This window comes from Diospyros lotus, chromosome 12 (assembly GCF_014633365.1).
Source record: "Diospyros lotus cultivar Yz01 chromosome 12, ASM1463336v1, whole genome shotgun sequence".
In the NCBI taxonomy this organism is placed as follows: Eukaryota; Viridiplantae; Streptophyta; class Magnoliopsida; order Ericales; family Ebenaceae; genus Diospyros; species Diospyros lotus.
Window position 1 is genome coordinate 34,017,885 of NC_068349.1, and position 17,199 is coordinate 34,035,083.

The window sequence follows — 17,199 nt, forward strand, 5'->3', positions numbered from 1 at the left end:
TTCACAAGAAAAAGACACAAGTTGTCTCATTTAAGTGGTCACAAAATTAAGATGTGAATTTTATTATTGAAACACCATGAATATATATAGTGAGAAACCACACACATGAACATATAGAATCTTTTAGAGAAAACAACATTTTTGTTTGATATCCACTTCTACATTTACAAGAATTAGAGTAGGAGAAAATATTATTTATATGTGACATTTTCATGTTTTGGCACTCACATAATTATAAGTATTTCTTTAAGGTATTGACAACACTTATTTATAAATTATCAACTATTTTTAAAAAAATATAAACATTTTTGTAGTACGTAAAAAGTATATAATAATAAAAAAATAGAAAAATTCTTAAAACTCTATAATTTTATAAATATACTTATAACACTTCTTTATAGTTAACAGTATTACCAAAAGTTGATATTAATTAATTGAAAAAATAGTTATAATTTTAAAAATATCAAATATATTATTATCAAACCGTTTTTTTCCACAAAATTAAAAGATAAATGTTCAATATAAATAATTTTTGCTAATTCTTTCCTTTTTTTTTCATCGGTACAAATAAAAAATGGAAAATGTATTTCTAATTATTTTTAAAATCTTATAATTTTACGATTTAAGTTTACGATTTGATTTTATGAACTCTCTTTCGATCTCATTTAAAATCTCGATTTTAACAACCTTATTTGATTAATATTCTTTATTAAATCTTATACATTTATATTAATATGATAGACAATATAATATATCAACGCACGAGTATCATAAAAAATACCAAATTTGAGTATAAAAATAATATGTTTGTTGTATTTAATGGATCGTTTGGATCATTTGGTTATGCATTGACTTGTGAAAGCTTTTAAATGACTTTTGGGGGGGGGTTAAACGTATTGGCGCACGCACACACAAAAAAAAATCTACCGGCAATGAAAACAAATAATAAATTTTGTTTTTCATGAAGCAAGACCGAATATTTTATTGGAGAATCTTTATAAGAGATTCCGAAATTATTGATAATGAAAAGATAGAAATACTGATATTAAAGAAAATATTTTTTTAAGTATAAACAAGATGTGAATCAACGCAATTAAAATATAAGGTAAGATAAAGATTGTAGTTGAATACAAGAAATCAAGATATTTATTTTCTTTATTTTCTATTTAAAAATATTCTTTTCTTTTCTTCCTTTATTTAACAAAAAATAAGGAGATTGGAAAATAGACTAAACAAACAAATTAAGGCTAAATTTGCATTACAATTGATAAGTGAGAGCTGTAAAAGCAAATAAAGCACAATTTTGGGCAAGACTGAAATAACAACAAAATAACCCCAACCAAACTAAACTAAACTAAACGCCATGGGAACCTATATATACAAGAGGGAGAGAGAGAGAGAGAGAGAGAGAGAGAGAAAGAGATTGAGATTGGATAGGGATTAGCTTTGGGGTTTTGAATTCGAATCTGGATTTTGATTACGTTTCGGATTTGGATATGGATTTCGAAGCTATATAGAGACAGAGGAGGGAGGGCTGCGTCGATCAGTGTTTGTTTTGCTGTCATTCTGAACGGATCAATCGGTAAAGATTCAAGAATCGAGCGACCGGCGACCATTTTCGAAGGAAGGCCTTTAATCTCGACTTCAGGTTTGCATATCTCCCATCTGCGACCGATCTTTCTTTATCAGCATTGATGGTTGAGGGTTTTCTTTTACCGCAATCGTCAAGGTGGCTATGGACTGATAGTTTAGGGTTTTCTCGTACCGCAATCCATGAAGAAGCCGTCAAGAAGGCTACGGCGACCGTAGTCTTGACGGCTACGGCGACCGTAGTCGGTTCCGTGTTTTTGAGTTGTCCGTATTCGCCCTTTGGGGATTGGAAATTTTGGAATTTTGTATTCAGGGCATGGAAATCCCGGGTTCGTTCACTGTCTTCGGCTTGCAATCGAGAAATCCGAAGGCTCAGTGGTGTTATGGGGATAGGAGATCCAGAGATTTTGGTCTTGATCGGTTTCTTGGATTTGGAATTTGGACGGTTTTCTTGATGAAAGACGGACGCTGTTGGCTACAGACTTTACACGTCATTAATTAATTAAATATCTCTCTGTGCATATAGCATGGCTACCGCAGCGGCAAGAGTTTCAGAGAGGAGGCAGGGGTCAGGTTTTCATCGGCGGCAATCCAGAGGAGGAGGAGGAGCGAACGTTATTTGTGCATTTTGGCTTGAGGGGAGGTGCAGTCGACACCCGTGTAAGTTCTTGCACGCAGAATCAGGATCAGCGGCCTCACCGCGACCTAAACAATTCCAAGCCCACAAGTCAAGAACCTGGAAGAGGACTCCCGGCAACAGCAGTACTGTCAAGAATTCATCCGTGTTGTCTGGTGGAGAGGATGGACCTAAACATATTAATGATACTGAAAGAGTTGAAGACGAAGTTTGCCGGCACTGGCTTTCTGGAAAGTGCGTGCGTGGCGAGCACTGCAAATACTTGCACTCGTGGTCCTGTGGCAATGGGTTTTCAATGTTCACGAAGCTAGAGGGGCACAGCAAGGTGATTGTTTGAAATTGAACAGTTGTTCCTGGATTGTTTGGTTCCTGCATTTTCTTTTACTTGCAGTATGTGAATAACATTAATTTTGGGCACAATACATAGGCTGTTAAAGGGATTGCACTTCCTTCTGGCTCCTACAAACTTTACACGGGTTGTAAGGACAAAACCGTACGAGTATGGGACTGCAATACTGGTCAGGTCAGTATAATTACCTCCATTTGCACTGGCCTCTTCTTATTGATAAATCTTGATTTCCCTGCAATATATAAATTGACGTGTTGTATCAATTCTACGCATGGAAAATGCACAGTGCGTTCAAGTGGTTGATCTTCCGGGTGAAGTTGGGTCGCTGATCAGTGAGGGTCCATGGGTATTTGTGGGCACGGAAGATGCTGTTAAGGTACTTTACATTTTGGCCTGAATGCACGATTGTTAATTTTATTTCCTAATGTGGTGGTCAAAATTTTTTAATTTTTTTGTGGGTGTTGCAGGTGTGGAACACACAGACGGGCAATGAACTGACGCTTCTCGGACCAGTTGGACTAGTTCGTGCTTTGGCCACCACGGATGATACACTTTTCGCTGCAACACAGGTATATACTTCATGGATTTGTTAGTTGTTTCGTAGTTTCGCAATTCTCCATTGAATACTCATTAGAAAAAATATAAAGAGCCCACTATGATTGGTTTTTGATGCATATGTATGCTTCCATATTGTTGATAAACATATGTTCTCTTTTGAAAATTGAGTCTCCTTATGTAGCTAGCTAACAATGTGTGGTCTTTTCTTGAGTGTATTTGCATGTAGGTAACGGTGTTTTGTCTTTTTCCTTACATTTTTACTTCTTTTCTCTTTTAAAAAATTAAGATGCATGCTTGAAGTTAGCCTTAGATTTGCCAGGCAATCTTCTCACTAATCTTCTTTTTCCTTCTGTTGTAATATCATAATTTGTATGTTCTGAAGTTTTTTTTTTTCCTGTTTTTTTTCTTTTTACCATAGGATGGCACCATATTGGCCTGGAAATTTAGATTCGAAAATGAACCCCCTGAATTACTCGCGTCACTGAAGGGTCACAGTGGTGTTGTTATTTGTCTTTTTATTGGAGCAAACAAGATCTACTCCGGTTCGATGGACAACACAATAAGAGTAAGTTGCTTGGCGTTCTAATCTTCAATTGATCTGTTTTGGCCTATCATTTAGGTTGACCGCTCATATGTCTTGGCTTCCATGGGTTTCAGGTGTGGGACCTGAATACCTTGCTGTGTGTCCAAACACTACAAGGACATACAGGTGCCGTTATGTCTGTTCTTTGCTGGGACAAGTATTTGCTGTCCTGTTCTTTGGATGGAAGCATAAAGGTTGGGTTTTTTTTTGTTTTGTTTCTGCTTTTAGTTCAGAATAGCAGCCCCTATTGGTATTATATACCATTTTCCTCTGTTCTGATTGTGTTTTTCTGAGCAGGCTTGGGGTTCCACCGAAGCTGGGGACATGGAGATGATCTACACTCATGAAGAAGAACATGTAATGACTATTGTGAATGAATTTTTTGCACTAGCTAGCTACATCCATCCCCTGTATTGCATTTCTCTGCATGCATTTAATAAGTTAAAATTTGTTCTTTTTTGCTTCTTTTCTCTCCTTTTGTCTTTTATGTTCTCTATTAGTTCAAAGAATTTTAGCTCATCCAAACGTAGTGGCCGCCAAAAGCTCACACTTGAACTGAATCGTGGGCATTTTCTTTTGTTCAAGAAGCATTTTGGTTCATCGTCCAAACTTAGAGGCCAAAAGCTCGCAGTTGAACTAAATAAGATTGTAAAATTCCAATCGGTCTGATGTTTCAGGGTGTTCTTGGCCTTTGTGGGCTTAATGATGCTGAGGGCAAACCTATTCTGCTCTGCTCATGCCACGACAACTATGTCCGGTTGTATGACTTGCCAACGTAAGTATGAAACAGATGATACACACGTCTCCAAATGTCTCCTCTTTTTTTTTTTACAGCACAAACAATTAACCAACCAACCAAGTGATTTGATTTTATGAAAATGAAATGGGTTTTAGGTTCGCTGAAAGGGGCAAGCTGTTTGCAAAACGAGAAGTGCGGGCAATTCAGATTGGCCCAGCAGGCACAGGCCTCTTCTTCACCGGGGATGCAACGGGCCAAATAACAGTGTGGAAATTGGATGCAGAGTCGAAGAAGAAGACGTCGTCGTCTTCATCATGAGCCAGCCAGCCAGCCAACCATTCTGTGTGCTGTAAACTCAACCTCATTCGTTCATGGAGATTGGAAGCTCAACCTTCTGTGTAGATATATTGCTCGTTGAGATTGGATATTGTGCGGTATTAATTTTGAATATTTTAATGCTTATGTTATGATGCATGGTCAATTCAATTGAACGACACTGTTCTTGCTTGATGATTTCAAGATGTAGCAATATCTTATGTAGGGGGGTTGAAAGTGCTTGATTATTATGGTTATTGAAGTGCATGCCTTGGTAAGAAATTTGCGTGAATTTTGTGATTATGCATGATTGAATTGTGTGATGCTTGTCTTGTTAATTATCCCTGGAAGTTAGTTCTAAACAAAGTTTAAGTAAAAAAAGGGCAAAAAGAAATGGAAAGAAAAAAATAAAAAGAAATGAGACTTTATCTACTCCAATGTTTCCTGTTGCTCAGTAACTGGGGGTTAGACATGACACCCGTGCCAACTTTCACGTCAAACGGTGACTTGAAATATGAGTATGCAAAGCACTCTAAGCTTATGACTTGTTGAGTAACCGGGTCCTTACATCACAAATGGTAGCATTCGCGTCAAAAGACAAGTGATAGTTTAGGGAAGAATGTGTGTCCCAAAAAAAAAAAAAAAAATTCAAAAAGCCCTAATATGCTAATTTGTTTGTGGTAGTAGAAAGGGACAATCGCAAGGTTTGATTATTGCATGATTTAATTGTGTTGATTATAAGATTTGCGTGAATTTATTTAGAGATGCGTATGGATATGAGAGTAATAGTATTGGCATGATTAACCCTCTTCTTTGGTATTGTTGGATTTTGAATTATTCGTCAAGTTTTGATGGTGTTTGATCTTAATCTTACTTGACTATGTACAATAGCATAATCATACCTATAGGGCTTTGGTTATTTCCAAAATGTTATTCGCACGCTGAGCAATCTGATGTAATATATTTACATTGATATATTGAATTTCATGTTTGATCAATACAAGTGAATGGTATATTGAGACATTCCCGAAGATCCCTTTGCTGAGAAAGTCTCTTATTTTTGTGCGAGACTCTATTCTTATGCTTTTGGGCTTGTCATTTGTGAGTTTTCGTGATTGAGTTAGTATGTATTCATTAGGTATTTTTGCTCCAAATTTATTTTCGTTAGTCTTTCTCTAAGTTTTTTTCTCAACATTTTGTTCTAAGTCTCTTATTAAATTTATTTGACTAGATCTTAGTTCACAAGCATATAAGAATAATTATAATTTTCGCAAGAAGAAGACACAAGCTGTCTTAATTTTCGCAAGAAAAAGACACAAGTATGATATTCTTTCAAATATCATCAAGACGCGAATCAACGCAATTAGAATTTAAGGTAAAATAGAGATCGTGATTGAATACCAAAAAATAAAACCCATTTCCTTTCTTTTCTTTCTTTATTTAACAAAAAAAATAAGGAGATCGAAAATAGACTAAACAAACTAACAAAGGCTAAAATTGCATTACAATTGATAAGCGAGGGCTGCAAAAGCAAATAAAGCACAATTTTGGGCAAGACTGAAATAACAAGAAAATACCCCCAACTAAACTAAACGACATGGGAGGCAGGGATTGGGATTAGGATTCGGATTTTGAATTCGAATCTGGATTTTGATCTCGTTTTGGATTTGGATATGGATTTCGAAGCTGTATAGAGACAGAGGAGGGAGGGCTGCGTCGATCAGTGTTTGTTTTGCTGTCATTCTGAACGGATCAATCGGTAAAGATTCAAGAATCGAGCGACCGACGACCATTGTCGAAGGAAGGCCTTCAATCTGGACTTCAGGTTTGCATATCTCCCATCTGCGACCGATCTTTCTTTATCAGTATTGATGGTTGAGGGTTTTCTTTTACCGCAATCGTCAAGATGGCTATGGACTGATAGTTTAGGGTTTTCTCGTACCGTAATCCATGAAGAAGCTGTCAAGAAGGCTACGGCGACCGTAGTCGGTTCCATATTTTTGAGTTGTCCGTATTCGCCCTTTGGGGTTTGGAAATTTTGGAATTTTGTATTCAGGGCATGGAAATCCCAGGTTCGTTCACTGTCTTCGGCTTGCAATCGAGAAATCCGAAGGCTCAGTGGTGTTATGGGGAATAGGAGATCCAGAGATTTTGGTCTTGATCGGATTCTTGGATTTGGAATTTGGACGGTTTTCTTGATGAAAGAGACTACAGAGCGATTGTTCACGTCATTAATTAATTAAATATCTCTCTGTGCATATAACATGGCTACCGCAGCGGCAAGAGTTTCAGAGAGGAGGCAGGGGTCAGGTTTTCATCGGCGGCAATCCAGAGGAGGAGGAGCGAACGTTATTTGTGCCTTTTGGCTTGAGGGGAGGTGCAGTGGACACCCGTGTAAGTTCTTGCACGCAGAATCAGGATCAGCGGCCTCACCGCGACCTAAACAATTCCAAGCCCACAAGTCAAGAACCTGGAAGAGGACTCCCGACAACAGCAGTACTGTCAAGAATTCATCCGTGTTGTCTGGTGGAGAGGATGGACCTAAACATAGTAATGGTGCTGAAAGAGTTGAAGACGAAGTTTGCCGACACTGGCTTTCTGGAAAGTGCGTGCGTGGCGAGGACTGCAAATACTTGCACTCGTGGTCCTGTGGCAATGGGTTTTCAATGTTCACGAAGCTAGAGGGGCACAGCAAGGTGATTGTTTGAAATTGAACAGTTGTTCCTGGATTTTCTTTTACTTGCAGTATGTGAATAACATTAATTTTGGGCGCAATATATAGGCTGTTAAAGGGATTGCACTTCCTTCTGTCTCCTACACACTTTACACGGGTTGTAAGGACAAAACCGTACGAGTACGGGACTGCAATACTGGTCAGGTCAGTATAATTACCTCCATTTGCACTGGCCTCTTCTTATTGATAAATCTTGCTTTCCCTGCAATATATAAATTTACATGTCTTATCATTTCTATGCATGGAAAATGCACAGTGCGTTCAAGTGGTTGATCTTCCGGGTGAAGTTGGGTCGCTGATCAGTGAGGGTCCATGGGTATTTGTGGGCATGGAAGAGGATGCTGTTAAGGTACTTTACATTTTCGCCTGAATGCACTATTGTAAATTTTATTTCCTAATGTGGTGGTCCAAATTTGTTAATTTTTTTGTGGGTGTTGCAGGTGTGGAACACACAGACGGGCAATGAACTGACGCTTCTCGGACCAATTGGACTAGTTCGTGCTTTAGCCACCACGGATGATATGCTTTTTGCTGCGACACAGGTATATACTTCATGGATTTGTCAGTTATTTCGGATATGTAGTTTCGCAAGTCTCCATTGAGTACTCATTAGAAAAAATATAAGGAGCCCACTATGATTGGTTTTTGATGCATATGTATGCTTCCATATTGTTGATAAACATATGTTCTCTTTTAATGGTGTTTTGTCTTTTTCCTTCTATCTTTTCTACTTCTTTTTCTCTTTTAAAAAATTAAGATGCATGCTTAAAGTTAGTCTTAGATTTGCCAGGCAATCTTCTCACTAATCTTCTTTTTCGTTCTGTTGTAATATCATAATTTGTAAGTTCTGAAGTTCTTTTTTTTTTTTTTTTTTTCTGTTTTTTGCCTTTTTACCATAGGATAGCACTATATTGGCCTGGAAATTTAGGTCCGAAAATGAACCCCCTGAATTAATCACGTCAATGAAGGGTCATAGTCGTGTTGTTATTTGTCTTGCTATTGGAGCAAACAAGATCTACTCCGGTTCAATGGACAACACAATAAGAGTAAGTTGATTGGCGTTCTAATCTTCAATTGATCTGTTTTGGCCTATCATTTAGGTTGACTGCTCATATGTCTTGGCTTCCATGGGTTTTAGGTGTGGGACCTGAATACCTTGCTCTGTGTCCAAACACTACAAGGACATATAAGTGCCGTTATGTCTGTTCTTTGCTGGGACAAGTATTTGCTGTCCTGTTCTTTGGATGGAAACCTAAAGGTTTTACTTTTTGTTTCTGCTTTTAGTTCAGAATAGCAGCCCCTATTTGTATTATATACCATTTTCCTCTGTTCTGATTGTGTTTTTCTGTGCAGGCTTGGGGTTCCACCGAAGCTGGGGACATAGAGATGGTCTACACTCATGAAGAAGAACATGTAATGACTATTGTGAATGAATTTTTTGCACTAGATAGCTACATCCATCCCCTGTATTGCATTTTTCTGCATGCACTTAACATGTGGATATTTGTTCTTTTTTGCTTCTTTTCTCTCCTTTATCTTTTATGTTCTCTATTAGTTTGAAGCATTTTAGCTCATCCAAACATAGTGGCCGCCAATAACTCACAGTTGAACTAAATCGTGGTCATTTTCTTTTGTTCAAGAAGCATTTTGGCTCATCATCTGAACATAGTGGCCAAAAGCTCGCAGTTGAACTAAATAAGACGGTAAAATTCCAATCTGTCTGATGTTTCAGGGTGTTCTTGGCCTTTGTGGGCTTAATGATGCTGAGGCCAAACCTATTCTGCTCTGCTCATGCCACGACAACTATGTCCGGTTGTATGACTTGCCAACGTAAGTATGAAATAGATGATACACACGTCTCCAAATGTCAACTTTTTGGTTACAGCACAAACAATTGACCAACCAACCCAAGTGATTTGATTTTATGAAAATGAAATTGGTTTTAGGTTCGCTGAAAGGGGTAAGCTGTTTGCGAAAAGAGAAGTGCAGGCACAGGCCTCTTCTTCACGGGGGATGCAACTGGCCAAATAACAGTGTGGAAATTTGATGCAGAGTTGAAGAGAAGCAGACATCGTCATCATCATCGTGAGCCAGCCATTCTTATGTTTTAGAAAGTGTAATTAATGTATTTTTATTGTTTCATTCGTTGATTCACCCTACTAAGGTGTCTAAATATGCTGTTCTGCTGGAGGAGAATTAATTTGTTGAATGAATGAAGTTGAGTCTGTACCAAAGTTTATTTGTTGAATGCAATAAAATCGAGAAGTTGATTAACCATTATTCTTGTGAGGAAATAAAACTTTTAGTTGGCTGGGAGAGTGTGGGAAAGAAGCCTGCGAACTGACTCAAATGCCATTGAGGGCTAGTTGGGCTTGGTGCTAGTGATCTGCTGAGGGGTACAACAGCAGCCTGCCTCTTCCATCAAGAGATTCTTAAATTTTCCAAAACTTGGAAGGCATATCATTGATGTATACATTCTTTCTTTCCTGTGTTTTATCTATTTTTCCAAAAACTTTGGGCATAGTTAAAATAACCGATCTACCCCTTGAAGAGGTCCTTGTAGCAATTTTAAAAGAGTTTCAGAGGATGCACTGGCAGCCATTTTGACCTCTCTTATTGCCCATCTCTAGACTTTTATAATTTTTTAGATTTTATACATTTATTTTAAAAAAATTTATAAGTAAAAAACATATTTTTACAGATTTTTTTCCAAGACTTTTTTTCTTTTAGAAAAATAGAACTCCTAAAAGGCCCCGTTTTGCACGACAATAAATTATATTTTTTTAGATTTTAGGTCTTGATTTGTTTACCTATTAGGGCTTAACAAAAAATTTATTTTTCCAAAATTTTTCACACCCCTAATTTAAGACGTCCAATCATGTTTTTTCTATTTTTCAGAATTTTTCGAGGATTGCTTGCACCTTAATGAGCCCATTTCAACTCATCTACTTCAAAAACTCAGTTTGAGACCATATTCTTAAATTGGAAAATCATGTGTCCTCAACTAAAACCCAAGACCTTTTAAATAGATTATAGACATGGAATAAAATCGAGACATAATCTTATGCCAAATTAAGCTCATTAACTAATGACTAGCCATACACTTCTAAGTTTGTTTATGGAAAGCCTTCTACCTTCATTTAAATTAGATGATTATATTAATTTGTCCTTGTTTTCATGACCATTTCATTGAATGATACATAAATAAGAATATCGTAATGTAATTTGTATATAGAGTTTTAATATTATATTTAATATTTATAAAATTATAGGTATTTTTTCAATTAATTAACAACACTTTTTTGTGAAACTATTAACTACTTTTTGAAAATTATGAACACTTTAAAAAGTAAATTTTTTTCTAATTTTTAAAAATTATACACTTTTTACGTACAACAAAAATCCTTATAATTTTTGAAAAATAATTGATAATTTATAAAGAAATGCCTTCAATTCCTTAAAAAAATACTTATAATTATGTGAGTATCAGAACATGAAAACATAACATACAAATAACATTTTCTACAACTCTAATACTTGCAGTTGTATAGGTTGATATAAAACAAAAGCGTTGTCTTCTTTAAATAATTCTATATGTATGTGTGTGTGATTTCTCACTATATATAGTCATGGTGTCTCAATCATGAAATTCACATCCTAATTTTGTGACCACCTAAATAAAACAGCTTGTGTCTTTTTCTTGCAAAAATTATAATTATTCTTATGTGTACGTGGACAACTAAGATCTAGTCAAATAAATTCAATGGGAACCCTATAGCAAAATCTTGAGTAAAGACTTGGAGCAAAATCACCTAATGAATACATATTAACCCAATCATGAAAGCGACAAGTTCAAAAGCTAAAAATAAAGTATAAAGTCTAGCATAGAAAGACCCCAAGAGACTTTGTCGGCAAAAAGGTTCTAAGGAGAGTCTCAGACTCCTACTAAAGAAGCTCTAGGAGACTTATAAGGTCTTCCAAAAGAGTCTCTCATGAGATATTCCTGGAACTAAAAGCACAAATAGATATCTCCGAAAATCTCTCCAAGAATCATATAAGGAATAAGGTTTAACTATAGAACCTTAAATCTTAATCGATCTCGAAATACTCAAAATGGTTATCAAACATTAGATTAATGTAGTATTATTTCAAATTTGTTTTCTTATTTTTGCATTTATATTTATTTTTATTTTAATTAAAAATAAAATCTTTTGTTGTTGAATTAAAAATAAAAATAAATATCATAAGAAATATACATAATATACAAATTTTGATATTAACATTATATTCATAAGAATATGTATTTTATATATCTATTGTAATATTAGATAACTCAGTATCCCTAATCTTTAACTTACAAATAAAAAGCATATATATGAAAAATTAGTCAATTTATAACAATTACTTTTACCATAGAAATTTTGTTCCAATTTTCCCATATCATTATTTTATCACCCTTAAATTGTTAAAAATTTACAAAATACCCTCTCTCATTTCCCCTCCTCTTTTTTTAACTTCCACAACAACGAAATTGAAAAAGAAATTGACGATATACTTTATAAACTTTAAGTTTTTATTCCAAATATTCTTTGAACTCAGGGGCGGATCCAGAAATTTATGTAGGGGGAGGCTGAAATTTTTTTTTAACATGTAAAATTATACATCACAAATTTTGGGGTGAGCTGTAATTTTTTTTAAGACTAATTTATTATTTTTTACATTAAAAAAATAATTTTTTATATTAAAAGTTTTTTTAATATAATAAATTTAATTTTTTAATATAAAATTAATTTTAATTGTGAGCTGCAGCTCAAGTGTAGATCTGCCCCTGTTTAAACTTTATATTTTGCTAAGTAAGTCTTTGAGCTTTTTTGAAGTAGTCACAATACATCTTTTATTACTAATAAAGTTAAATATTAATTGATCATATGCCGGATGAGCTTTGGGCCTAGATATCCATTGAATTTTAATTTTCACTAAATTTGATTCATGAACTTTCTAAAAATGGCCAAGACAATTCCTTCATAAAGAAATGATGCTAATTAAATTAATTTAATTTAAAATTATCCTTAATTTCTATTAATTTTTTGTTTAAGTGACATTGTTTTTTATGAGGGGATGTCCTACCTATTTCAAAAAAGTTCAAGAACCAGTTTGAAAAAAAAAAAAAAAAAAGTTAAGAGGAGTTGTCTTAAGACCTAAAGTTTAGGAAATTTTTGGTCAAAAGCCTAAAGTTTTGAGTGTTTACATTCAATACTTGACGTTAATAATAACGGAAAAGGTCTTGTGACTAATTTCAAAAAAAAAAATAGAAATTTATTTGGTAAAATATAAAGTTCAAAAATATCCGGTCCAAATACCTAAAATTCAAAAAATGTATGATTAATTTACCGATAAACATATATATATGTATGTTATATATGTGTGTGTGCGCGTATTGATGTCGTATAACAAAATTACTAAAATACCCCCTCAAAAAAGCTAATCCAACCTTGCCACATGCTTGAAATTCAAACCCATATGGGGATAACACTTGTCATCCCCTTAAGCCAGGCCCAAATCCAAAATTGAAAAGATTAATTCAAGTCACGCTCTTATATCTTAATTTAGAATGAGTTGAGTCTCTTTTTATGTTCCATTACTAATTTGAGTGTTTGAGACCATAGCAGGGAATCTAATCTTGGGATGACGTTCCCTTGCGGACGCCTCGCCACAGTGTCCCTTTTCGTAACAAGGAGTTTAATTCAAGTCTAATCTACCAGTGGTTGCGCTGGGAGAGGATTTGAACTTGGGTACCCAAACTAGCCCACCTACCCAAACTAACCGCTGGGGCAATTCTGTGAGGGCAAAAGGAGATCTAATCTTGCTTTATTCTTTTATAGGGGTAATTCACGAAGAGTCAATTTTGAAATATAGATTCCAAGCCAATTTTTGAGACAACACGTAATGATCGATCGTTTATTCCATCATATAAACATACATATATAAATATATATATATGATGGAATTATAAATGTGTGAGAGTATATATATTTCGTGAGTTTGGTGGTGATTGTGGGCACTACAAAGCTTACTTGGAAGGGTTGCATTAATAAAGGGGTTGCCATCCCTTCAAAGCAAGGCATAGGCATTGCTTCATCCTCTCACCATCCACTGACATAAGCATACACAGTATGAACAGTACACATTGTAGTTGCATCATCTCTCCATTTCCAAACTACACAAACAAAGACTTAGCTGTGGAGGAAAAGGAAACCAACAGCTACTCCCCCAAAAGGCGCTCTTTTCTTCAAGGTAAAACACTTTTATGCATGCTTGCTTGATTGCTTGCTTGCTTGCTCATGGTGTTGATTGGGCTCTTTTCTTCAAAGTAAACTACTTTCTATAAATGCTTGCTTTCTTGCTTGCTCATGGTGGTGTTGCTTTCGATTACTTTGTAGTTTTCATGAATGGGTGTCACTTTGATAATTGTATCTCTAACTAATTATAACCGTGAAATATTGCATCGATAATTTACTAAAAAAAATCTTGAATATGCATAGTACTTAACCTTACAAATATGAATTTTAAAGTCACTTTCAACTTACACTCTTAAGTGAAATTCGTAGTGTTACGAGAAATATATCTTATAAGATCATGCTAAAAATATATTTTAATTTGAGATATGAAATTTCTAACCGAGGAGAAAGCTAGCAATGAGGGGAGAGTTTATTACAATCTAATCCCACATCTATAATTTATTAGAGAGGTCTACGGGTTTTTTTTGTTTATCCCATAAATGCATAATTAGTCACATTTAACTAATGCTTCCAAGTAAGGATCCTTAATATTACAATGCTTCTAGTGTTAAGTGTATTTTTCTTTATTTTAAAATCTGATTATTAATGAGTTGCATTACCATTAATGGAAATTCTATGCATGGCAGAGGCAAATTAAATTGTAAATTGTAAGTGGCTTTTGGGAATGCATTTAAAGGAGCATAGGTGCTCTCTTGTGTGGTATGAGTTTTGGGTATTGTCACCAATAATGGTAGGTATAAGTATGGCATTAGAAAACTTTTCTCTCTTTCCCTCTAACCGGAAAGATAATAAAAGAAGAAGAGTTCACGCAGCTAAGAGATAGGGAAAGTTCGATTTAATCGAATTGATATTATGACATTCTCTTTTCTGTTTCGAGGTTGTCTTGGTCTTCTTTAAATAAAAAAAATATCACGTATCTTACTCTTGGTGCTTTAGGTTTAGTACGGGCAATAGGAATAAGAAATGGCATGTCACCTTCCATTTATATCTTCATAACGAACAAAAATAAAAGCATAAGTTTAATATTTTGGTCCCACCAAAATGTAACGATTTTCTAAAAGTAATGTGACTGTATTACTCACAAAATTATATTATTGCCACAATCATTTAGTGTCCAAGGTTAATATTACATAATTTCTTAAATTTAAGTTGGATGGAAATAAAAGTCTTTTAAAAAAAATTTAATATATATAATTAAGGGATATAAATAAGTATAAAAGAGTTAATTCAATTAGAATTGTTGTTTACAAATAGTTTCGTAGTTTAGTTGTCGATAGACCGTACTAATATTAATTTGAATGCTTTACAACCCTATCTAAATTTAGAGACATATTTTGGCTTTCAAGAATTGAATCAACAAGAAAGAGAGAAGGTACATATATCCAAGCAATGTTTAAAAAATCGAACGATATATGGAACCATAAAGGGAAAATGTTGATGGTTTAGTGGTCGAACTAGTGTAAATGGTTAAATGGGGATGCATTTTTATAAAATAAAATAATTATTTAAAATTGTAATATAAAGATTTTAAAAATAATGCATTTTTTTATTTAATTATCCTCCTATTAGAAAACATTTATACAACAATATTAACACAAATTTATGATAAAAATAAAATAAAAACTCATGATCAAAATTTAAATTATAAATAAAAAAATTAAACCAAAATTATTAACAAAATGATCACTCGTATTCAAACAATAGACGTCAAATTCTTTTAAACATCTCAAATTATTATTGTATTTTTTTTTTATAAAAATTGAACCAATTTTCTAACCGACTCCCTATCTAACTAGTCCGATCAACTGGTCTAATTCAATTCTTAGAACAATAAACAAAAGAATGTAATGAATTAGTTAGGTATTGTTTCCAACCTAAAATACTAGTAGATAAATGGTGTATATAATTAGTAGATAAATAATGAGCAAGCAACTCAAATCCACAAGTTAAATCACATATGTAAAGTCTCATTATTAATTATCATAATTTGAAGGATAATTCATCACCAATTAGTCTCTCTGTGTTCCAATGTCAAATGCTTTACATTGAAAAGTCATATTTATCTTAATTTGGAAAAAGGACATGTATCTTAAAATGCATAGAAATACTACCTTTTAATTTGTATATAGTATATATGTCAATAATATATTTTACATATTTTTAAGAAACATAAAATAATGTGGATATAAAAATTATTATATACAAAAAAATAATAATTTTAAAAATAAGGGTTTCAATCTCATTAGTGTCATGTTTGTTGTACAACTTGCTAAGGTCTTTGGGGATATTATAAGAGCAAAAAATAGGGTTGACCTATTTCTCGACAACATGACTATTGAGAAGCAATGCCAGTGAAATTAACATTTCTTGTAAGAGTAATCATAAGAACTTCGAATCGATGGCACTAGAAGGTTGCACGTTGTCACCCAACCACTCCCCACTCCCGAGCTCAGTGCAAAGTTGGACTAAAGATTTGAAGACTCCTGATGATGCCAAATAACCACATAACTAGGGGCGGATCCAGCAACTTGGGGTGGGTTGGGCTGAATTGGATTTGAATTGAATTTTACCTTCAATTTTTTTATTTTCTTGTGGGCTGCCCTGGGTTTCAACCAGGGCAACTCATCTTTAAATCCGCCCTTGCACATAACTATTACATGTGATTCAAATGGTGTCGAGCGAAGAAGAAAGCCATTAATGACATACACCATCAATTATGTTGGTTGCAAGCTCCGCAATTCATAAAGCACTAGCAACAACATAAATGATGATCAACATCCCACAATTTAGTAATACCCATGACACCATAAATAGGGGCATAGTGATTGCAACTGTTAGACTTTCTCAATCACCCTAAGTATCCAACAAGCTATAACTTCGAAAAACATAATGGTGTTCAAACAAGCAAGGGACCAAAAAATATATAAATGGGCTAACTTAAGCTAATAAGAGGCTATTTCAAGTACTAACACTATTATATTTTTGGGTAAAGTGCTAAATAAACAATTGTACTTTAATTTGAGAATTAAACAAGTTTCTATATTTTTAAACCAAATGAGACAGTGCCAAATGATCCATTTTAGTATATGTCACCTTAATGCCGCCAATGATATTTTAATTCCACTAACAACATTAATTCTATCACCAATCAAATCTTAATTCACGATCACAATCCAAGGTTTTTGAATTATAAGGAGTTTGTGACGGTGTGGAGTTCTTTCATTTTAGATTTGGAGTTTGATTCATCAAATATATACGACTATCCTTCAAATCCCGATTGCAACTCAATTGGATTTCCTTGTGACCAAAGTTAATGGAATGAACACTCGATTAATGATATTAAAACAACATCTATTAAAATGACATTAAGTTTAAAACTTAGTAACTTGTTTGAC

The 17,199-nt window shown here is 34.3% G+C and overlaps 1 protein-coding gene and 1 pseudogene across 1 annotated transcript; both read left to right on the top strand.

The window, feature by feature from the left end:
- Positions 1–1,405: 1,405 nt before the first annotated feature.
- LOC127814145 (zinc finger CCCH domain-containing protein 48-like) lies at positions 1,406–5,171 on the top strand. The gene is made up of 9 exons (XM_052355426.1): positions 1,406–2,552; positions 2,655–2,750; positions 2,863–2,952; positions 3,044–3,145; positions 3,553–3,699; positions 3,792–3,911; positions 4,015–4,074; positions 4,395–4,492; positions 4,612–5,171. The coding sequence occupies exons 1-9, from the start codon at positions 2,118–2,120 to the stop codon at positions 4,772–4,774; spliced, it is 1,311 nt and encodes a 436-aa protein (XP_052211386.1). The 5' UTR covers positions 1,406–2,117; the 3' UTR covers positions 4,775–5,171.
- Positions 5,172–6,264: 1,093 nt separating this feature from the next.
- LOC127814144 (zinc finger CCCH domain-containing protein 48-like) lies at positions 6,265–9,744 on the top strand (annotated as a pseudogene).
- The last annotated feature ends 7,455 nt before the right edge of the window (positions 9,745–17,199 follow it).